At 44.5% G+C, this 24,487-nt stretch overlaps 1 protein-coding gene across 9 annotated transcripts in view; it reads left to right on the top strand.

Annotated features, from left to right (window-relative positions):
- Positions 1 to 8,725: 8,725 nt before the first annotated feature.
- Positions 8,726 to 24,487, top strand: part of TBXAS1 (thromboxane A synthase 1) — a 190,326-nt gene continuing 174,564 nt past the window's right edge. For 8 of the 9 annotated variants that reach the window (XR_004432958.1, XR_004432957.1, XM_033193245.1 and 5 more), the window contains exon 1: positions 8,726 to 8,987. Coding sequence is in view for 7 of the 9 variants with exons in the window: in XM_033193245.1 (XP_033049136.1) it covers positions 8,896 to 8,987 (92 nt within the window). In the remaining 2 variants the exon portion in view is untranslated. The remainder of the gene's footprint in view (positions 8,988 to 24,487) is intronic. The other variant, XM_033193249.1, reaches the window with a different exon arrangement.

The raw sequence follows: 24,487 nt of genomic DNA, 5'->3' as shown, positions 1-24,487 counted from the left end.
GGGCTTGCTGACTAACTGGATGTTGAGGTGAGGGGGCTGAGAGAAGTCAAGGATGATCCCACGTTCCTGGCTTGGAGCTGAAAGGAAGGAGGTACAATTTACTGAGACAGGGGAGACGGGATGAGGTTAATGGAGGAAGGAGGCTGTGTCAATGAGTCTAGCTTTAGAGATTTGGAGTCTGTAGCATCTGTAGGCTGGTTGTCAGAGGAGGTCCAGTGGGCAGCTGGACATACTGGTCTGAAACTCAGGAATGAGAATTGAGCTGGAGAGAATAGATTTGGGAGTGAACAGCCTGTGATGTTAACCAAAGCCAAGTGAATGGATGAGATTGCAATGTGATAGGCGGTGTGGTTGTACAATGATGTATAAAATATGGTCCTTGCCCTCAAGACTAATACAAAATCAAGATTTGACATAGACCTTAAAACTGTTTATGAGCCCATCCATATCTCCATAGCAACCTTGAAGCAGAGCGATAGCTCTGCCCTTACCACAGGCAGGGGGAACACACAGATGGCTGCTATCTCCCACAAGTCTCCCGCTGCAGGAGACGTTCCCTCTTCCCCGTGGGACCCACAATGAGTGGCACCTGCAAATTCCATTCTTCTAGCCAGTCCATGAGGCCGAAGCGGGGTGGGGAGGGGGACGTCAGAATCAGTCCTTTCTGTCCAAACCCCCTTTTCTCTAGGTCTTGTCTCTCTACACCCTCCACTTTGCCAAAGCCAGGAAGGAGTGGCCGTGATGACCATATTGCCACTTTGCCTTGACCTTTCTGTGGCACGAATACTCTGGGTTGTTTCCTGCTTCTTGCAACTATCCTCCAGTGGCTTCAGTGAAAACAATCACAGACCTTGTGTATCGCGCACTCCCTATGAGCCAGAGCTCCACTAATCAGGCCACATGAGGAACTCATTTTCCTCTCAACCACTCTAGGCAGTGTGGACAGTTATTGCCACTTCAGAAATGAGAAACTGAGGCTCAGCGAGATCAATTTGTGTTTTAAGGTCGTCTAAGCTAGAGTGCAGAAGGGGTAGGATTTGAACACAGGTCATTTGAAAACAAAAAGCTGCATCCCTAAGCAGTAAAATAAGGTCCCTCTAATGATTCTGTTGTCTGCTCGCTCTCTCCTATACTCTTTCTCTTTCTCTCTCTCTCTGGTTATATCTGCTCAATCTTTTTCCACACATCTCTTTGGTATCTCCCTGCAAGGCTGCTCTTCTTGGCGTTGGTTCCCCAACCCCCAACTCCGTGGTTCCCTTCTCAGCACTCTACCTGTTCTCTGTAGCCCACTTTTATCTCTATGGCTTTGCCTCATCCACAAGTAAATGGCTCTCAGAATGAAAACTGTTTCCCTACTTCAGATTTTTCTCCTGACCTCTACCGATCTGGCCACCTCTTGAGCATCTTAATCTGTGGGGTCACCAGAGGCCTCGTGCTCAGTGTGCAGAACACTGAAGCCATGATAGCTTCCTAACACTTCCTTCCTTCCCCGAGTCCTCGTCGTGCTGTATGGCAGCATCATGGGCTCACTTAACAGAGCCGGGCATTCAGGGGTGATCCTTGATGTCCCTCTCTTCTTCACCCCGACACTCAGTCAGCAACCAAATACTATGGATTCTGCCTTCCTAGTGATCTTAAAAACCAGCTCTCTCTTGCTCATTTCCACGTCCACTGCCTTATTCAGGCTGCCATCTCCCGCCTAGCTGACCCGCAGCCTCCTGGCTGGTCCTCATGTCAGGTAGAAAGCATCCAATCCACCTCCTGAGTGATATTTCTAGAAGCAAATCTGATCACGTTGCTGCTCAGTTTTACCTCCTACTCTTGCTTTCCCTGACCCTAGCATGAAGCATGAACTTCTTGGCATGGCCCACAGTGCCTTGCAGGATCCGGCCTCTGCGTTTCTCTCCGTCCTCCCCACTCACCCCAGCTTATGATGCCTTTGAGCAAGTGTCAGCTATGCTCCCTCTGAGAAGCACATCTGTCCTACTCTCTTCTGCTTGGTGAATTCATCTGCACAGTCTGAGCTCAGATGTTATTAGATTCAAACCTTTTACCAATCTCCTGTCCTCCTGTTTGTGTCCCCTCTGTGCCCTGCATGTATTTGTGCCATCATAACTATAAGACAGATGGAACTTAGGTGTTTATATGTCTATTTCCTTATCCTGGAAAATGAGCTCCTTGTTGGAGAGATGTGGGGTTTATACACTGGGATTCTCATCTACTGCCAGGTCCCCAGTGATTATTCAATAAATGTTTTCTAGAAGAAGGAGTGAAGGAACAGAGGAGTCCTCCTAACCTGATCTCCCACTCTCAGAAATGGAACAGAGTCCATAAAAGGATCATATTGAAGAGACTGGACTGCATTGGGGGTAGCCGAGGTTTTCAGGCTTCCAAAGGGCCCCTAATATCTTTTGCAAGGAGGTGAAGCAGACCCCAAGCACATACCACCCATCCTCTGTCTTCCCTCCAGCCACTCTGCACCCTGGAGGGAAACACCAGAATAAATGATATCATAACCGTGGGCTGGCTCGGTGAACTGTGAATATTCTAAACCAAGATGTGATCTTAGATTTAGTGGGGAAAAAAACACTGCACGTAAAGCCAAAAGATTGGGGCTTGAGCCTGGCCTCTAGGTTGTGTTACATGTATGACCTCAGGTAGTCGTGGGACATCTCTGAGCTCCAGTTTTATCAACCTGGGAATGAAAAGTATTGGTCACTTACTTCCTGGGGTTGCTCTGAGGCTGAGTAAAGTTAAATGGACAATTTCTTGGTACTTGTATGGTGCTGAGGAAACTCCATTGTCCCTTTACCCAGCATCTTTCATGGCAAAGAGAATGTGCCTGCTGACACCTCTTCCAGCCTCTGTCTCAGCCTCTGCCTCAGTCCTCGCCAGAGACGTCAGACTTAGCACAGAGCAGCTGGGAGCCTTCAGCAGAGAAGGAAGGCACCGCTTAGACATCTGCACGGGTAGTTTTTAAACATAGGGAGCATGAAGGAAATACCACAGAATTTATGGAGTGAAAGCTTTAAAAAGAAACACAAGTCTGAAGTCAAAACAGTTGACTCAATTCTCGGGGAGATGTCTGCCTGGAGGTAGGAGGGGAAAAAAGATTGACTTGGAGTGAGTGGAGACAGGGGAAGCAGAGCTCTGTGGGGAGCCCTACAAAGTGGGGCAAGTGGGCACCTCCCCGCACAGCTCGAGACGGAAAGTCGGTCCTGCCTGTACCCGGGTGGCACTTCCCAGCATTTTGGAAACACACATCTTTGAGCCCAGCTGTTCCACTTTTAAGAATGTCGCTTGAGATAGCCTCAGGCAAGGGCACAATAATATATACGAGAATGTCCACTGAAGCCTCATTTGAAGTTGAGAAAACTTGGAAACAACTCGAATGCTGTTTAGCAGAGGACAGGCTAAACAAATTACAACACGTCTGTACAGTGGAGCCTGAAATAGCAAACGACGCATGTCTCTAAATATGAACAGGAAAAATATTCATTATACAGTAAGTGAGAAAGACCAGTTGCAGGATGGCACAGGTATGATGATATTGTTTCCATAAAAACTAAAAGTACACCTATGTCTGTGTGTGCGTGGAAAAACACGAGACGATAGGTATTAATTTGTGACCAGAGTTTGTCAGTGGGAGTTGGGATTATAGGATATTTTCTGTATAGTTCTGTAGAGTTGATTTTTTCTTTTCTTTCTTTTTTCATTGAGACAGAGTCTTGCTCTATCATCCAGGCTGAAGTGCAATGGCGCGATCTTGGCTCACTGCAACCTCTACCTCCTGGGTTCAAATGATTCTCCTTCCTCAGCCTCCCAAGTAGCTGGGATTACAGGCACCTGCCATCACGCCTGGCTAATTTCTGTATTTTTAGTAGAGACGGGTTTTACCATGTTGGCCAGGCTGGTCTCAAACTCCTGACCTCTGGTGATCCGCCTGCCTCAGCCTCCCAAAGTGCTGGGATTACAGACACAAGTCACTGAGCCCAGCCTGAGTTTATTGTTTTTAATAGACATATTAATAAAAGAAAAATACACAGAAAATAGTGAAATTACGGGAAATACAGCAACTGTCTGACCTTCATCCTAGAAAAACCCTGATCAGTGTCCCTGTATTGCATCACAGATACCAAAATTGTAATACATTCTTCATCATGCTGCTGTCCCAGTGAAAACCCTGAGCATCTCTCATTTCTTCCCTTCCACTCTATCCTGGCTAATTTACTGTCCACAATTCACAGAGTATTGTCTCTGCTCTGCGCAGCCACGGAATGGGCATGGTAACCTCTCCATGGCGTTTATGGTTTCTACAAACCACAAATCACATAGGAAGGGCTCCAAGAATATTAGAGAAATGAGCAAGTTAACTCAGAGTCTGTGGGGAAGCTGGCAACTCCCCAAGAAAGCTGGACGTCTCCAAGCTGGCCACCAACATTCCATAGCTTCTCCATGACCAGGGTGGGAGCTGTCCTGGATGCAGTGCCATGTCCACAGGTTGACATGAGGGGCACATTCTAGATGAAGTGCCTGAAAAGGGCTTCATAGACCTGGATCCTGTCCCTAGACAACTATGGGACCAAGTACTAGTCACTTTCCCTTTCTGGGTTTGCATTTCCACCTCTGTATAAAAGACTAAGACTTGGTCAGTGTTTCTCAAAGCACTCTCCTTGGAAAACTACATCTGGGATATGTTATAAATGTCCCTGAAGAGGCTTTTGTGGTAAAATACACTTGAGAAATGCAGCTGTCTGCATCGTGCTCTTGGAGATTCCCAACACATGTTAGCAGGTTAGCGTCTCCAAGGTCTGGCAGTAAATAAACTTACTTATCGATGCTTATACCAGCATTTCTCATGTTTATTTCACCTTGGCATCCTTTAAAATATTTTTTTCTGAACATCTTGGTGATACATGCACTGAATTAAGTGTTATCCACAGTCACTTCTCACTCCTTGAATCCATGACCACGATGAGTCAGTCTCCATGCCACCCCCCCACCATGCTGCCTGGCCGTCATCCTGCAGTGTTCCTGCAGCTGAATGTGGAGTATTTCAGGTGATCCCTGGAAAGACAAAGCTCTGTTTTGTGAGAGAGAATGGGTTAGCCTCTCAGTACAGATCCCAGTGACATGGGATGAAGGAGAGGTAGCCTAATGACAAAGTAGAAGGGAGGGGAGTCTAAAAGGGCTTGAACTGCACCCAGGAGCACCCAGTGGGGTGGTGCAGTTGGGGGACACTAAGTAGGAATAACATGGAGGGACACTAATAAGCGGGGAACTACAGAGGAATAATTTTCATAATACGTCTGTTAAAAACAGGGAGGCAGGACAAATGGTCAGAAGGAAAGCAAGGTTCTTGGCACCCGTGCGGTTCACTATCTTATTTGTGGCTGTAACTTCTCTCTTCCCCTGGATTTAAATACCAAATTTATGTCGATAGGTTCTGTGTTTGAATATAATCTTTCGAGGAAGAGCATGGGCTTTAGAGTTATATGGCCCATGCCTCAGTTTCTTCCTCTGTAACATAGAGTAAACCATAAGATTTACCTGCTAGGTGTGTGTATGAGGATTAAATGAGTTGACATATGGGAAAGCTCCTAGAATCATAACTAGTGCATAGTAAGCACTCATAAATGACATGATCATGATCAATTGTTATTATTCATGTTTTCAGCCGTCAGTCCTCTCTGGCTTGACACTTCCACTCAGATGTCTCCAGGGCATCTCAGGCTTAACAAAACTGAATCAGAATTCTTGATTTTCCCAACAATACCCCACCTTTCCCAGGCTCCCTGTTTCAGTGAATGGCACCTGATATACCTGTAGCTCAAGTTTGGAACCTAAGGGTCAGGTGTGGTCCTCCTTTCCCCTTCCCTTTCATATGCACCCCACCAGGAACTTCTGCAGAGCACAAGAGTCCACCCCCCCAAAAAAAATATATATATATATATATATATTTTTTTTTTTTTTTTTTTGAGACGGAGTCTGGCTCTGTCGCCCAGGCTGGAGTGCAGTGGCGCCATCTCGGCTCACTGCAAGCTCTGCCTCCCGGGTTTACGCCATTCTCCTGCCTCAGCCTCCCGAGTAGCTGGGACTACAGGCACCCGCCATCTTGCCCGGCTAATCTTTTGTATTTTTTAGTATAGACGGGGTTTCACCGTGTTAGCCAGGATGGTCTCGATCTCCTGACCTCGTGATCCACCCATCTCGGCCTCCCAAAGTGCTGGGATTACAGGCTTGAGCCACCGCGCCCGGCCCCAAAATATATTTTAAGTCCGTCTACTTCTTCCCACCTCCCTCCCTTCTCTAGCCAAGCATCCCTTCTCTCTGGGTGAAGGCAGCAGCCTTCTGTGTGCCCTCCCTGTCTTTCTTCTCGCTCCTTTCCAGGGAATCTGTACTTGTGGCCACAACCTTTTGTAACAAATGTACCTGTGACCATCCTAAGACCTGTGGGGGCACAATAAAGGAAGCCCATAGCTACCCCTGCTGGTTTTTGGTGTCCATTTGCATGAAATGCCTTTTTCCACCCCTTTCCTTTAAATTTATGTGAGTCCTTATGTGTCAGGTGAGCCTCCTGAAGGCAGCAGATAGTTGGTTGGTGAGTTCTTATCCATTCTGCAGTTCTGTATCTTTTTTTTTTTTTTTTTTTTTTTGAGGCGGAGTCTCGCTCTGTCGCCCAGACTGGAGCGCAGTGGTCGGATCTCAGCTCACTGCAAGCTCCGCCTCCCGGGTTTCCGCCATTCTCCTGCCTCAGCCTCCCGAGTAGCTGGGACTACAGGCGCCCGCCACCTCGCCCGGCTAGTTTTTTTTTTTTTGTATTTTTAGTAGAGACGGGGTTTCACCATATTAGCCAGGATGGTCTCGATCTCCTGACCTCGTGATCCGCCCGTCTCGGCCTCCCAAAGTGCTGGGATTACAGGCTTGAGCCACCGCGCCCGGCCTGTTCTGTATCTTTTAAGTGGAGCATTTTGCCCATTTACATTCAATGTTAGTGTTGAAATGTGAGGTACCATTGTATTCATCAGGCTGTTTGTAGCCTGTGTACTTCTTTGTTAGTTTGTTTTTTGCTTTTGTTGTTTAGCTTGTATTTTTGTTTTACAGGTCCTGTGTGATTTATGCTTTAAAGAGGTTCTGTTTTGATGTATTTCCAGGATTTGTTTCAAGATTTAGAGCTCCTTTTACCAGTTCTTGTAGTGGTGGCTTGGTAATGATGAATTCTCTCAGGATTTGTTTGTCTGACAACGACAGTATCTTTTCTTCATATAAGATGCTTAGTTTCACTGGATACAAAATTCTTGGCTGATAATTGATTTGTTTGAGATGCTGGAGGACAGGGCCCCAATCCCTTCTAGCTTAGAGGGTTTCTGCTGAGAAATCTGCTGTTCATCTGATAGGTTTTCCTTTATACGTTACCTGTTGCTTCTGTCTCACAGCTCTTAAGATTATTTCCTTCGTCTTAACTTTGGATAACCTGATGACAACGTACCTGGGCAAAGATCTTTTTGGGATGAATTTCCCACGTGTTCTTTGTGCTTCTCGTATTTGGATGTCTAGGTCTCTAGCTAGACTGGGGAACGTTTCCTTGATTATTCCCCCAAATATGTTTTCCAAGCTTTTAGAATTCTCTTCTTCCTCAGGAACACCAATTATTCTTAGGTTTGGTCATTAAACATAATCCCAGACTTCTTGTAGGCTTTGTTCATATTTTCTTATTCTTTGTTGGATTGGGTTAATTCAAAGACCTTGTCTTTGAGCTCTGAATTCCTTTCTTCTATTTGTTCAATTCTATTGCTGAGACTTTCCAGAGCATTTCACATTTCTAAAAGTGTATCCAAAGTTTCCTGAATTTTTGATTGTTTTCCTTTAAGCTGTCTAGTTCATTGAATATTTCTCCCATTCAATACTGGGGGTGTCTATTCCGGAAAGGAGGGCCTACCTTTCCCACTTCTGCAATTGAAGCACTCACAGTATTTGGGGTGTCTCCTGGGTCCTACAGGAGCAGTCTGGTTCCTTCAGAGGGTCTGTGGGTCCTCTTGGGATTGCTGGTTTGTTCTTGCAGTTGATCTGGAGCTAAAATTCATCATGGAAGCCTCCAGATGCTGCTCTGTCTGGAGCTGCAATCTAGTCCTGCCACCCATCCACTCTGATCCCCTCCATCTCTCTGTCTACTTTAATCAGATATGCTCAAAGCTAGAACAAAGGACCCATATATGAGCCTACGGATCTGCCTTCAGACACTTGAGAAACCCTCCAACTCACCGTGAGAACGCTGACCCGAATCGTGATCTCTGCTTGGCTCCAACAGCCAGACACTCAGAGAGGTCTCAGACCCAGCACCTAATGGACTTGGTGGGATGGTTGTCCTCAAAGCAGCCAGCATTTTTATCAGGATGGTGTCTGATCCCATATTGTTCTGGGATATTCAGAGTCTCTTGACATGTATCTTCACTTAATTATGAATTTTAAAAATTACAGATGGATGTAGATACAGATACAGGGATTATAGACATAGATATAGATAGACTTCTCTCTTTGAAGACTTCCTTTCAGAGTACAAGTCCATGGTTACAACCATTTTGTTTCTCAGCAAACATGGGGAAGTCTGCTTTTCCTCTCTGAGGAAGTTAACATAAATGTTTATTGTCAGTGCGGTCATCAAGGATTAAAATTGCTGATTCATTCCTTTACACTGAAACCCTTTGTTGTGCCCTCCTCTTCCTTCCTCTTTATAGGGAGATACTCTGAGAAAGAGCACACTGTGGGGTCCCACTCCATGTGATGTTTTCTTGATTGCCTGTTCCCTTTTCTACCCGCGGAGCACGGTTCCCTTAAGGGCAGCGGGATCAGCCTCCTGTCTCATCTGGAAGACCACCACTCTGGGGTCTCAGAGGAATGATGGAAGCCTTGGGGTTTCTAAAATTGGACGTGAATGGCCCCATGGTGACGGTGGTCCTGTCAGTGGCTCTCTTGGCCCTTCTGAAGTGGTAAGTGCAGCCAGCCCTAGGGACTGTGACAGCGTCAGCAGTCTCACCCTGGAGCCTTGCTGGTGCCATGGCGGGGTATGCGGGAGTGTGTTTTTCTTCTTTTCTAATCTAGCGGGAGTGAGTATTAGCACAGCTTCAGAATTAAAAGCAAACAGCCAGGTTAATCTTTTGCTAAAATGCATGAGATTGAAGTGTCAGGAAAGGCTGGTGATTCAGTGACTGAGAACGCTACACATAATTAAGTTTGAAAGAGATGGAAAAAGAAACAAATTGGAAAGGCATTAGGTTTGGGTAGAAGTATTTCCTTGAACCCCGTCATATCTCCTCACCTCATTTTTCTAAAATCCTCTGTCCTTGTTGGATTTACAGTGAATTCAGCCTCTTGGTTCATATTACATTCAAAACAAAACAAGACTTAGGAGCTGTTTGGCAAATGTGGGCCTCTTTGCGGGAAGTCATTGAGGGGGATTTCTGTAGGTTTAAGGACAAAGTGGTAGATCTAATTTCTCATATTTGATAGAGGGAGATGGATTCTGATGAACATATTGTGTGCAGTTCCCACAAAATTCGAGACCCTGAAAGGATCTCACACTTGAACTCCGAGTTGCTCCTCTGTGGTTTTGTTAATTCAACAGCAGATTTTCCTAAGCCTGACTCTGGTGTCTGTAGATCGAAGGCCTCATAATATGCTACATTTATGCATATTCACCCTGCCAGTTACACTTATTAGAGTTACCCATTCAATCAAAAGCACCTGGATTTAGACGGCTCTGGCTTTTGAGGGCAAAGTGGGAAAAATAATGGAGAACTGGAGTCCGAACAGAATTTTAATTATGTTTTCGGTAGTAATAAAGCCTTCTCTAGATTAATAACTGGGAAAGCACTTTGAAAAGCATCAAGCATTATGCAAATGTGAGGTATTATTCTTTTGGAATTTGCATAGCTGAGAGTGGAATTCACGTTTGATGTTCTATGATGATGAAATTACTTCTTGGAAATTGGCTCTGAAACCCAGCTTCAGTCCCAGTGCTGTTTTTCTTTTTAACTGGTTTAATTATTTTTTTTGAACTTTTTTATCTCATTGTAGCTTATCTTGGATTGAAACTGGCCACATGTAAAACCAAGAGCAAATGGTAGCCCCTTCCCTGCCCCCAGCCCCCAGTAATCCATCTTAATGTGTTTTTATGCTCCGGGAAGCCCGAAGCAAAGTGTCTGACATGTAGAAAGTGCTTAGTCGATGTCAGCTACTATAATTCACTATCTATCATCTATGTAACCTAAAAGAAAATAAGTCTTTAGTGGTTTAGGTTTATTTTTAATTTCTTACTAACATGCTTATTCATATCAGTCTTATCAATAGCTGTGCTCTGACTGTGGTTCTCAAAGTGGACACATTTTTACACTTTTGTTTCAGTCTTTGTTGTGTCTGAGCCCCCAGCTCAGTGCCTGGCATGTAGGAACACCACACCATTCAGCAGGGCAGCTGTGTGTTTGCTGTCTATTCTTGGGCCATATTAATAACCTGGTTCAAAGATGCAGAGATTAAGATAAACGTACCAAGCAGAAGTGGTAAATAGGAATTGAGAGCTGACTTCTATTTGTTATCGCAAAAATATGTATTAACCTATTAATGTGTGCCCAATCTTGGGGAGACCCTGGTACACGGTCAGGGAGCAGGAGATCTGGAGAAGGTGCCCAAGGCAGGGGAGACACAGAGGTTCTGGGGGTGAGCTCGATGTCTAGAGAGGATACTGCAGAAGGAGCGGAGGCAGCAGGAGAGAGGTCGTGGCCCTGGCTCTGGTGCTTTTGGGTCCATCCCTTGATTCAGTGCAAAGGGAACCACCCTTGGGCTTTCAACCCTTCTGTTCCAGGTGAGACCCTAGTCAGCCACTAAGCAACAGCCACCAGCTTGAATGAGGCAAGGCCCCTTTCCTGTTACATTCTCTTGAAAGGATATATGTGGAAGAGATGGGGTGCTTGTCCTCCAGTGAGAGGATTCATAGGCAAGGAAAGATGCAGGTATAGAGACATTTGCAGGAGAAACTGGCAGGGGGAGTGGGTTAAACACTGCAGCACATTAGTCTTTGCTTTAAGTGCTATATGTGCCATCCAGCCAGGTGAGATGGCAGCGGAGAACCTATACCCTGAGAAGGTGAAATCAAATGGGCTGGGTGTGGTGGCTCATGCCTGTAATCCCAGCACTCTGGGAGGCCAAGGCAGACAGATGACTTGAGGTCAGAAGTTTGAGACCAGCCTGGTCAGCATGGTGAAACTCCATCTGTAGTAAAAATACAAAAATTAGCTGGGTGTGGCAGCAGGTGTCTGTAATCCCAGCTACTTTGGAGACTGAGGCAGGAGAATCACTTGAACCTGGGAGGCAGAGGCTGCAGTAATCTGAGATCACGCCACTGCCCTCCAGCCTGGGTGACAAAGAAAGACTCTGTCAAACAAACAAACAAACAAAAAAAACAGAAGGATGGAGGGGATCATGGTGAACAGAAGACAGGACTAGATTGCAGCTCCAGACAGAGCAGCATCTGGAGGCTTCCATGGTGAATTTTAGCTCCAGATCGACTGCAAGAATAAACCATCAATCCTGAGGGGACCTACAGACCCTCTGAAGGAAGCGGATTGCTCCTGCATGACCCAGGAGACACCCCAGATATTGAGTGCCCCAACTGCAGAGGTGGGAAAGGGAGACCCTCCTCTCCCAACACACTCCCCCAATATTGAATAGGAGAAATATTCTAAGAAATAGACAGCTTAAAGAAAAAAAATAGAAAATTCAGGAAACTTTGGATATACTTTTAGAAATGTGAAATGCTCTGGAAAGTCTCAGCAATAGAATTGAACAAATAGAAGAAAGGAATTCAGAGCTCAAAGACAAGGTCTTCGAATTAACCCAATCCAACAAAGACAAAGAAAAAAGAATAAGAAAATATGAAAGAAGCCTCCAAGAAGTCTGGGATTATGTTAAATGACCAAACCTAAGAATAATTGGTGTTCCTGAGGAAGAAGAGAATTCTAAAAGCTTGGAAAACGTATTTGGGGGAATAATCAAGGAAAAGTTCCCCAGTCTAGCTAGAGACCTAGACATCCAAATATGAGAAGCACAAAGAACACGTGGGAAATTCATCCCCAAAAGATCTTTGCCTAGGCACGTTGTCATCAGGTTATCCAAAGTTGAGACAAAGGAAAGAATCTTAAGAGCTGTGAGACAGAAGAACCAGGTAACCTGTAAAGGAAAACCAATCAGATGAACCACAGATTTCTCAAAAGAATCCCTCTAAGCTGGAAGGGATTGGGGCCCTGTCCTCCAGCATCTCAAACAAATCAATTATCAGCCAAGAATTTTGTATCCAGTGAAATTAAGCATCATATATGAAGGAAAGATGCAGTCGTTTTCAGACAAACAAATGCTGAGAGAATTGCCATTACTAAACTACCACTACAAGAACTGGTAAAAGGAGCTCTAAATCTTGAAACAAATCCTGGAAACACATCAAAACATAACCTCTTTAAAGCATAAATCACACAAGACCTATACAACAAAAATACAAGCTAAAAAGCAAAAGCAAAAAACAACAACAAAAATCCAAAGTACACAGACAACAAAGAGCCCAATTAATGCAATAGTACCTCACATTTCAATACTAACATTGAATGTAAATGGCCTAAATGCTCCACTTAAAAGATGCAGAACTGCAGAATGGATAAGAACTCACCAACCAACTATCTGCTGCTTTCAGGAGACTCACCTAACACATAAGGACTCACATAAATTTAAAGGAAAGGGGTGGAAAAAGGCATTTCATGCAAATGGATACCAAAAACGAGCAGAGCAAGAGTAGCTATTCTTATATCAGACAAAACAAACCATAAAGCAACAGTAGTTAAAAGAGACAAAGAGGCGCTGGGTATGGTGGCTCATGCCTGTAATCCCAGCACTTTGGGTCACAAGGTCAGGAGTTCATGACCAGTGTGGCCAACATAGTGAAACTCCATCTCTACTAAAAAAGAAAAAAAAAATTAGCAGGGCATGGTGGTAGGTGTCTGTAGTCCCAGCTACTTGGGAGGCTGAGGCAGGAGAATCACTTGAATCCAGGAGATGGAGGTTGCAGTGAGCTGAAATTACACCACTGCACTCCAGCCTGGGTGACACAGAAAGACTCTTTCTCAAAAAATTAAAAAAAAGAGAGAGACAAAGAGGGACATTATAAAATGGTAAAAGGCCTTGTCCAACAGTAAAATATCACAATCCTAGACATATATGCACCTAATACTGGAGCTTCCAAATTTATTAAACAATTACTAATAGGCCTAAGAAATGTGATAGATAGCAACACAGTAATAGTTGGGAACTTCAATATTCTACTGACAGCACTAGACAGGTTATCAAGACAGAAAGTCAACAAAGAAACAATGGATTTAAACTATACCTTGGAACAGATGGACTTAACCTATATATACAGAACATTTCATCCAACAACTGCAGAATACACATTCTATTCAACATCACATGGAACTTTCTCCAAGATCGACCATATGAGAGGCCATAAAACGAGCCCCAATAAATTTAAGAAAATTGAAATTGTGTCAAGCACTCTCGCAGACCACAACAGAATAAAACTGGAAATCAACTCCAAAAGGATCCTTCAAAACCATGCAAATACATGGAAATTATTCAATAACCTGCTCCTGAATGAGCATTGGGTAAAAAACAAACTCAAGATGGAAATTTAAAAAATTCTTCTAACTGAATAACAATAATGACACAACCTATCAAAACCTCATAGCCCTAAATGCCTACATCAAAAAGTCTGAAAGAGCACAAACGTACAATCTAAGATCACACCTCAAGGAACTAGAGAAACAGGACCAAACTGAACCCAAACCCAGTAGAAGAAAGGAAATAACCAAGATCAGAGCAGAACGAAATGAAATTGAAAGACACACACACACACACACACACACACACAAATGTAAAAGATAAATGAAACAAAAAACTGGCTCTTTGAAAATATAAACAAAATTGATAGACCATTAGCAAGATTAACCAAGAAAAGAAGAGAGAAAACCCAAATAACTTCACTGAGAAACACAACATGAGATATTACAGCTGACACCACTAAAATACAAAAGATCATTCAGGGCTACTATGAACACCTTTATGCACATAAACTAAAAAACCTAGTTGAGATGGATAAATTCCTGGAAAAATACAATCCTCTAGCTTAAATCAGGAAGCATTAGATACCCTGAAGAGACCAATAACAAATAGTGAGATTGAAATGGTAATTTAAAAATTGCCAACAACAATAACAAAAAAGTCTAGGACCATAAGGATTCACAGCAGAATTCTACCAGACATTCAAAGAAGAATTGGTTCAATACTTTTTTTTTTTTTTTGAGATGGAGTCTCGCTCTGCCACCCAGGCTGGAGTACAGTGGCCGGATCTCAGCTCACGGCAAGCTCTGCCTCCCGGCTTTATGCCATTCTCCTGCCTCAGTCTCCAGAGTAGCTGGGAGTACAGGAGCCCTTCACCTCGCCCGGCTAGTTTTTTGTATTTTTTTTTAGTAGAGACGGGGTTTCAGCATGTTAGCCAGGATGGTCTCGATCTCCTGACCTCATGATCCGCCCGTCTCGGCCTCCCAAAGTGCTGGGATTACAGGCTTGAGCCACCACGCCCGGCCGGTTCAATACTTTTGACACTATTCCACAAAATAGAGAAAGAAGGGACCCTCCCTAACTCATTCTATGAAGCCAGCATCACCCCAGTACCAAAACCAGGAAAGGACACAACCAAAAAAGAAAACTACAGACCAATATCCTTGATGGACATAGATACTAAAATTCTTAATGAAATACTAGCTAACCGAATTCAACAACATATCAAAAAGATAATCCACCATGATCAAGTTGGTTTCATAACAGGGATGAAGGGATGGTTTAACATACACAAGTCGATAAATGTGATATACCACATAAGCAGAATTAAAAACAAAAATCATGTGATAATAGATGCAGAAAAAGCATCTGACAAAATCCAGCATCCCTTTATGATTAAAATTCTCGGCCAGGTGTGGTGGCTCACGCCTGTAATCCCAGCACTTTGGGAGGCTGAGGTGGGCGGATCATGAGGTCAGGAGATCGAGATCATCCTGACTAACATGGTGAAACTCCATCTCTACTAATAATACAAAAAAAATCAGCTGGGCATGGTGGTGGGCACCTGTAGTGTCAGCTACTAGGGAGGCTGAGGCAGGAGAATGGCGTGAACCTTGGAGGCAGAGCTTGCAGTGAGCTGAGATCACGCCACTGCACTCCAGTCTGGAGACAGCGAGACTCCATCTCAAAAAAAAAAAAAAAAATTCTCGGCAAAGTCAGCGTACAAGGGACTTACCTTAATGTAATAAAAGCCATCTATCACAAACCCACAGCCAATATAATACCGAATGGGGAAAAGTTGAAAGCATTCCCTCTGAGAAATGGAATAAGACAAGGATGTCCACTCTCACCACTCTCCTCTTCAACATAGCACTGGAAGTCCTAGCCAGAGCAATCAGATAAGAGAAAGAAATAAACGGCATCCAAATTGCTAAGGAGGAAGTCAAACTGTCACTGTTTGCTGACAATACAATCATTTACCTTGAAAACTCTTAGGACTCCTCCAGAAAGCTCCTAGAACTGATAAAACAATTCAGCAGTTTCTGGATACAAGATTAATGTACACACATCAGAGCTCTCCTATACACCAACAGTGACCAAGCAGAGAATCAAATCAAGAACTCAACCCCTTTTACAATAGCTGCAAAAATAAATAACAAATAAATAAATAAAATAAAATACTTAGGAATATACCTAACGAAGGAGTTGAAAGACCTCTACAGGGAAAACTACAAAATGCTGCTGAAAGAAATCATAGATGACACAAACAAATGGAAACGCATCCATGCTCATGGATGGGTCGAATCAATATTGAAAAAAATGATCATACTGCCAAAAGCAATCTACAAATTCAGTGCAATCCCCAGCAAAATACCACCATCATTCTTCACAGAATTAGAAAAAACAATCCTAAAATTCATACAGAACCAAAAAAGAGCCTGCATAGCCAAAGCAAGACTAAGCAAAAAGAACAAATCTAGAGGCATCACATTACCTGATTTCAAACTATACTATAAGCCCATCATCACCCAAACAGCATGGTACTCGTATAAAAATAGGCACACAGGCCAATGGAACCGAATAGAGAACCCGCAAAAAAAAACCCAAATACTTACAGTCAACTGATCTTCAACAAAGCAAATGAAAACGTAAAGTGAGGAAAGACACCTTTTTTCAACAAATGGTACTGAGATAATTGGCTAGCCACATGTAGGAGAACGAAACTGGATTCTCATCTCTCACTTTCTACAAAAATCAACTCAAGATGAGTTAAAGACTTAAACCTAAGACCTGAAACTATAAAACTTCTAGGTATAACACTGTAAAAACCCTTCTAGACATTGGCTTAGGCAAGGATTTCATGACCAAGAACCTGAAAGCAAATGCCTTAAAAACAAAGACAAAGAGCTGGGACCTAATCAAACTAAACAGCTTCCGCACAGCAAGAGGAACAGTCAGTAGAGTAAGCAGACAACCCACAGAGTGGGAAGAAATCTTCACAATCTGTACATCTGACCAAGGATTCACATCCAGACTCTACAATGAACTCAAACAAATCAGTAAGAAAAAAACAGAAAATCCCATCAAAAAGTGGGCTAAGGACATGAATAGATAATTCTCGAAAGAAGATATACAAAGGAAAATAAGTCATTATTTGAAAAAGATACTTGAACATGCATGTTCATAGCAGCACAATCCACAATTGCAAAATCATAGAACCAACCCAAATGCCCATTAATCAATGAGTGGATAAAGAAACTGTGGTATATGTATACTATGAAATACTATGCAGTCATAAAAAGGAATGACTTAACAGCATTTGTTGACCTGGATGAGATTGGAGACTATTATTCTAAGTGAAATAACTCAGGAATGGAAAACGAAACACTGTATGTTCTCACTGATATGTGGGATCTAAGCTATGAGGATCCAAAGGCATAAGAATGATACAATGGACTTTGGGGACTTGTGGGGAAGTATGGGAGGTAGGCAAGGGGTAAAAGACTACAAATATGGTTCAGTGTATACTGTTCAGGTGATGGTTGCACCAAAATCTCAGAAATCTCCACTAAAGAACTTACTCGGCCGGGCGCGGTGGCTCAAGCCTGTAATCCTAGCACTTTGGGAGGCCAAGACGGGCGGATCACGAGGTCAGGAGATCGAGACCATCCTGGCTAACATGGTGAAACCCCATCTCTACTAAAAAAAATACAAAAAATTAGCTGGGCGAGGTGACGGGCGCCTGTAGTCCCAGCTACTCGGGAGGCTGAGGCAGGAGAATGGCGTAAACCCGGGAGGCGGAGCTTGCAGTGAGCTGAGATCCGGCCACTGCACTCCAGCCTGGGCGACAGAGCGAGACTCCGTCTCAAAAAAAAAAAAAAAAAAAAGAACTTACTCATGTAACCAAATACCACCTGTACCCCAACAACTTATGGAAAAAGAAAAAAGAAAAACAGGCCGGGCGTGGTGGCTCACGCTTGTAATCCCAGCACTTTTGGAGGCCGAGGTGGGCGGATCACAAGGTCAGGAGTTCGAAACCAGACTGGCCAATATGGTGAAACCCCATCTCTACTAAAAATACAAAAATTAGCTGGGCATGGTGGCGGGCACCTGTAGTCCCAGCTACTTGGGAGGCTGAGGCAGAAGAATCGCTTGAACCCGGGAGGCAGAAGTTGTAGTGAGCTGAGATCAGGCCACTGCACTCCAGGCTGGGAGACAGAGTGAGACTCTGTCTCAAAAAAAAAAAAAAAACTAAAAAGCAAAAGGCACACCAAGGTTGCTTCTTGTGCTCTCAACCAGTCGGTGAGTTCTCCAAGGGCAGGGGCCAGGTCTCTTATCTGGTTACAGTTCTGGAATCTTCTGCCAATGGCAAGGATGCTCTGCTAGCATGTGGTTGAAGGTAGTAAAGTTAAGAAGTCCACATCCATCAGCCCCACCCCAGGACTCACCGTGGGGCTCCTGCTCCTTCATTGGGTCCCCTGCCGCCCTCTCCCCAACAACCTGGGCTGGGGTTGGAGCGCCGCTGTTTGCCGTGCTGTGAATGGTCCTTTGTTGCTGTATGAGGCCTCCTCTTTCCTTCAACTCCAGGCTCAGAGGAGGTTCCTCAGGGAAGTGTTTTCTGTTTCCAAAGGAACTTACGACTTACGAGCCCCCTCTCAGCCCTGCTTTTATCCCATCTCTGTCTCTCACAATGCCTGGCACATAGTTGGTGCCTAGTAAATGCTGACTGGAGGCTAATTCCAACCTCTAAGCTCTGCCTGGTGCTTTCTTCCTGTGGTTCTTCTCTTGGCCTTCACGGTTCCATACAAATCTAAATTCTCTTGCCCATGTGACCCACTTCCTTTCCTGAAAGCTTGCTGTGTTTTCAGTTTGTGTCAATTTGGCATGCACTGTCCCAGTCGTTGTAGATGGACTGTTTTTGTGTCCCTTCTTATCCTGTAGAGCAGACACCATGCCATGTACTTAATGCACACTTCTTAATTATTAGGTGTATGCATGAATTTGGAAAAAAGACAAAAAGAATTCTTTCCTTTAAAAAGACACTGTTTTAAACTAGGCATAGTACACTTCGATTGTTTTCCCAAAACTGCCTTGGACACCATTTTTCCATGATGATTATTTGATTTAAACTGACCAGTGTGTGGCTGAACTGTGTGAACTGGGGCATCAGCGGATCAGGGCTGCACCACCAGGCTGGAGATGGAGCTGGGGATAGAGACTGTATTAGCTGGAAGTACATGGAGCACATGTTAAGACGATTAACACACAAGATAACACATTTTAAAAACTAATTTTTTCCCATATAAAATGGTTTAAAATTCTTACTTCTGGAAGAGATTTGATGTACAAGAAATGAGTTGTATGAGTTGAATGTTGCTCGAGGCAACCGTAAGTCCTAGCGTATTTAATCTTTCAAGCAACACCTAAGGACTGGCAGCTGGGTTCCTGTGAGGAGGATAAAGATTGCTTTATTCTTTAAGAACCAGTGTAAAGAAATAGCTCAGATAGCACTAGTGGATTTCTTTCTGGGATGGGGTTCTGGGTGATTTCTTTTCCCTTCTTTTAGTCTTTCTGCATCTTTTGTATTTCTTTAATGAGTGTGAATATTTAGCAAAAAAGAGAAATTTTACTAAAAAGAATGGGAAACTGCTCCTTTCTAGTGGCGAAGGGGAAAGCAGTTTCATGCTTTAGGTGTGAGGTTTCAGGACTGTAGTCTAACTATTTCTTCCAGTGGAGTAGAATGTCTGAAAGGATTTGGAGTAACAGGGCTGATGAAGTGGCGAGGAAGGTGGGTAGCTATCTAACCAAGTATGTGAACACGGCCTGGATGGTCTTGTAGTAACAAGCTGCGCTTAAGGCTCAGGTACCAAGACCCAGAGGTACGTAATCAATTCGACATCAAAAATAGGAATTCAGGCTGGGTGTGGTGGCTTATGCCCATAATCCCAGGGCTTTGGGAGGGCAAAGCGGGAGGATCGCTTGAGCCCAGGAGTTTGAGACCAGCCTGGGCAACAAAGAGAGACCCTGTTCCTACCAAAAAAAAAAAAATTAAAAATTAGCCAGGTGTGGTGTTGCATGTCTGTAATCTCAGCTACTTGGGAGGCTGAGGTCGGAGGATCTCTTGAGCCCCGGAGGTTGAGGCTACAATGAGCTGTGATTGCACCACTACACGTGCACTCCAGCCTGGGTCACAGGGCAAGATCCTGTCTGTAGTCCCAGCTACTTGGGAGGCTGAGGCAGGAGAATCACCTGAACCCAGGAGGCAGAGGTTGCAATGAGCTGAGATCACATCACTGCACTCCAGCCTGGGCAATGAGAGTGAAACTCTGTCTCAAAAAAAAAAAAAAAAAAGGAATTCAGATTTAGAATAAGTTAGTGTTCTGATCAAGTCCATTCTAAGACCAGTTTAAATTGAAATGTGATTGGTGATTATTAAGATTTAAGACCGTCACAGATTATTAAGACTTAAGTTTACCACTATCCCTGGAAGTTCCTTTTCCAGAGAGCTTGGTCTACATGTGAGAACTGGACTTTAATTCTAGACCCACATCTACTCCAGACTATATTTAAAAGGCAGCATTGGGATGGAATATGGGAGCCAAGATGAGAAATCTGAAGAGGAAGAAGCCGTGTAGGTATTCCCTGGCACAACGAGAGGTGAGCTCTGGAAAAGGCATCCCGCCTCTAGCATGTGGGGACTGAAGATCAATTTGCTCACCATTTCCCAACTTCTGTTCCTAAAAGTGTTTGGGAAATTAAGTCTAAATCAAGCCCTTCTTGGAGATTCATAGCATAGCAAAGGCCCTGAAAGGTTATTTAATAAAGAAACCTGTTCAGCTTTATTTAACCCAGTGTTTTCCCAGGGTCTTTGCTAAAGTGCTGCTTCCTATGGCCGTGGTGGGATGGGCAAGGGACCCGCTGAGATGGTCCCTTGAAAAGGGCAGTCGGATGAATTGGTGGCTGCACAACCAGTGGAAATGGAGGGGCCACAAGACAGAGGAATAAAACATTCAGATTGCCCCTTTGCAAGCTCTGAGGTTCCACAGTTGATGTCTTGTTTCCTTCAGGGCACAGAAAATATGGAGTCTAGCGAACAGAAGCAGGGCGCATGCGTAGGAGTGGTCCAGGTTTACACCAAAGAAAGTGAATACTACCCACAGCTGTCTGGCAAGGTGGCAAGAGAGCGCCTCGGAGGTCGTGAGTGTCCCTCACCATCTGTAGGAATGCCACAAAGCCCTTGCTGCCAGGCATGAGCAGCTGGTACAGAAGGCCACCGAGGGCCTTCCCGATCTGGACTTCTACGCTCGTTGGCGCTCTTGCAAGGGGCCAGTCTCTGCTGCCGCTCAGGAAAAGCAAGTCAGGTGCCATACAAGCGACCCAATGGCGGCTGCTACTTCTTCTACCTGGGCACCTCATCATCCCCAGCAGTAGTTCCTAGGTGTGAGGGTGGCGAGGAGCTCAGAAATACAGAAGCGGCTTTTACGGGCCTCGTGGTAGCTTCATGCCTGACTCTTTTTCTCTCCTCTCTTGGCCCGGCCTCTTGGTCTTTCCGGATCACCAGCCAGTCAGACTCTCCTTTGAGAAGCAGAAGGTCTTGGGCGGGGTCTTGAAATGCAGGGAAGAATTGACTTGGCAGAGGAGAGGAAAGGGAAAATTTCAGGTGGGGAAGTATCCCAGGCAAAAGCAACATGAGAGTTTGTAACATTTGCTGGAACAAAACATTAGGAGTGTGAATAATAGACACGGTTTAGAAATACATTTTAAAGGCCATGGATAATTTTCAGTGCCTCCAAGCATCTAGAGAGGGATGCATGCTATTTCCCTTTTTTTATTTTTTTGTATTTTTGTCTAGGATGTGATGGGTACTTCGATTTAATAACTCAGTGATGAGCTTGGAGATAAAATTGAGCCTGCTATGAAAACTAGGTCTGTGGCTTCCTTGAGGACCGTTTCTACAGAATATTATTTTTTTGTTTTCTCGCTCTTAAATGGTTATACACAATATCCCTATCCTTCTCCTCACTTTATTGATTTTCCAGAACAAGAGTACGAGGTATGACTATAAAGTAACGTGACTGATTATTTTAGCATACACTCCAGTACTTATACAGCCAAATGAATTTTATGACCTTCAAAGGCATTTTCCTGATAGGCTCAACCCTTACTGCAGATATGCCACTATCAGAAAACATATTCCTAGCACTTTTTGTGGGAATGGCTCTTGGTGCCTAGATGCAGTCCTTTGAAAGCCCTCAAGGCAACACATCTTTGTGGAGAATGGATTGATTTTTAAAAAACAGTCCACATTTTGGCAAATAGATGATTAAACAGAGTAATATTATTTGCAATATAAAAAATTGTGATTATAAAACAATGCAGAGCTTGCAAAAAAGGGGTATGAACCAGTTCTGGAAGCCTGGGAATTTTGTTGAGGGGCCACGCTCATTGGCGTAGGAATTGGTTTTCGGTTTTGGTTTTGGTTTTTTTTTTCTTCTTCTTCTTTTCTTTTCTTTTTGAGACACAGTCTCACTCTTGTCGCCCACGCTGGAGTGCAGTGGCCTGATCTTGGCTCACTGCAACCTCCACCTTCCAGGTTCATGCGATTCTCCTGCCTCAGTCTCCCAAGTAGCTGGAATTATAGGCATGAGCCACCACGCCAAGGTAATTTTTGTATTTTTAGTAGAGATGGGTTTCACCATATTGGCCAGGCTGGTCTCAAACTCCTGATCTCAGGCAATCCGCCTGCCTCGGCCTCCCAAAGTGCTGGGATTACAGGCGTGAGCAACCGCTCCCAGCTGGTTTTGGTTTTTAAAGAAAACAATAGCAACGGTCTTAATACTTATGGTCATACCTTCTCTCATCCAGTAAGGAATTCAGGCTTCTGGTAGCATCTGTTTTGGGGGCAGAGATGAAAGAAGAATCTTATTTGTTGTATAAGCAAAGCAAAACACCAGATTGATGTGTGTCCATTACTGAGCTGCGTGAATGGGTGCTCAGCGCTGCCTTCCCTGGGAGGAAATGACTCTCCCAGAAATACAATGATTGAATGAACTCTTCCCCTACCCCCAATGCCATCATAACAACAAACCTAACAACTATCGCTTGCCATCGAAGGGAAGTACGCTGTCTATGGGAACCCTGTAGCCTTATACGGACTTGTTTTTTACTTGCAGGAATAGCATGCATCTGGACATGGGAATAAGACTGGGGAGAAAGGGATGGGGCAGATGCTCACACTGGTATTCATTGGTGCTTCAATTACTAAGAGCCACCTCTTTCCTGGTTTACCAGAGATAGGTGCTGTTGCACAACTTCCTGGTGGATAGGTGGGGAGTGTCGGCCGATAGGGGAATTCCCTGGAGCCCTTGGCTCTCTCTGTTGCCTTCAGCCTCAGCCCTCAGTGCAGAGTTTGGCCCTGAGCCACGCTGTGGGGCCCTCCTAAACTTCCCCTATGTCCTCCAAAGGTGTGCTTCTTAGGTTTCGCCTCAGTGATTGTGTCAGCCAGTTCCAGAACACAATCTCAGAAAGAGGCCAGCCCCTTTTTTCCCCTCGAAGGTGTCTAGAAAAAACTGTGTCAGAGACGGTCTGAAAGCAAAGCCAAGCTCTACAAATAGTGACTTCCACCAATGCCTTTTTTCCCTGCGCACTGCACACTCTCCCCCCGGAAAGCCAGTGCCATATTCCCAAACCAGCAGCTGCCTCCACTTTCTGATCCGAAAGATGCCCTAAACTCCTCATATGTGCTTCCCTCCTTCCTGCACAGACATGCCTGTTCCCTCCAAGCTGCACAGCGCAGTCCCTGTTGCTTGAATGCTCTCCCCTCTTGGTTTAACTGAACTCCTGCCTAACCTTCAAAATTTTGTCTAAATGTCACTCTTCCATAAAGGTCTCCTCCACCAGGCCAGCCCTCAACCAGTCCTGCCTCCTGTGGACTCGCTTCCTATCTCTCTGGCTATCTCGGCACTTACTACTTTGTTTGTTTATTTGTTTATTTATTTATTTATTTAGAGATGGAGTCTCACTCTCTCACCCAGGCTGGAGTGCAGTGGTGTAGACTCAGCTCACTGCAACTTCCGCCTCCTGGGTTCAAGTGATTCTCCTGCCTCAGCCTCCCGAGTAGCTGGGGCTACAGGTGCGTGTCACCACACCCAGCTAATTTTTGTATTTTTAGTAGAGATGGGGTTTCATCATGTTGACCAGTCTGGTCTCGAACTCTTGATCTCAGGTGATCCACCCACCTCGGCCTCCCAAAGTGCTGGGATTACAGGCATGAGCCACACGACGCCCAGCCCACTTTATTTGATAGTTTATGTATGTGGCCTATCGTCTTGGCTTGACTGTAAGCCCCTAAGGGTAGGGCCCACATCTTAAGCCAGTGAGTGCCCTCCACATAATTGCTGCTCAATAAATGCTAATGATCATGATTACGCCTCTGGTAACCAAGATAGCAGCACTATTTCCAAATGATCACTGTGACAATGTGTGTGTGTATGCATGCCTGTGTATGGAAGAGGGTAGGCTCAGTCTTCCCCTAATTGCACACTAGTGGTACTGTGTTCCCAGCACCTGGCAGAATGCTTTGCACATGGCTTATTGAAAGGGGAAATAAATCTTGATTCATGCAATCATGGAATGCTGAAGGTTTTCTAGGCTGTGAGCTGGTTCTACCTCATTGGTGTGCTGTGGATAACATTCCCATGAATTCAGATAGATAGAGGAACTGGCCCATTTGAAATTGAAGAGCAAGACTGCAAAAGGAGGGGATGATGGAATGAAGGACCCAGCCATTTGGAATATGTGGTACATGGGGGTACATAGAGCACTCAAGGTC

The sequence above is a fragment of the Trachypithecus francoisi genome, unplaced genomic scaffold (assembly GCF_009764315.1).
Source record: "Trachypithecus francoisi isolate TF-2019V2 unplaced genomic scaffold, Tfra_2.0 Lachesis_group4, whole genome shotgun sequence".
Lineage (NCBI taxonomy): Eukaryota > Metazoa > Chordata > Mammalia > Primates > Cercopithecidae > Trachypithecus > Trachypithecus francoisi.
Note: the sequence above shows the minus strand (reverse complement) of the source record. Positions and strands in the feature narration are given on the sequence as shown.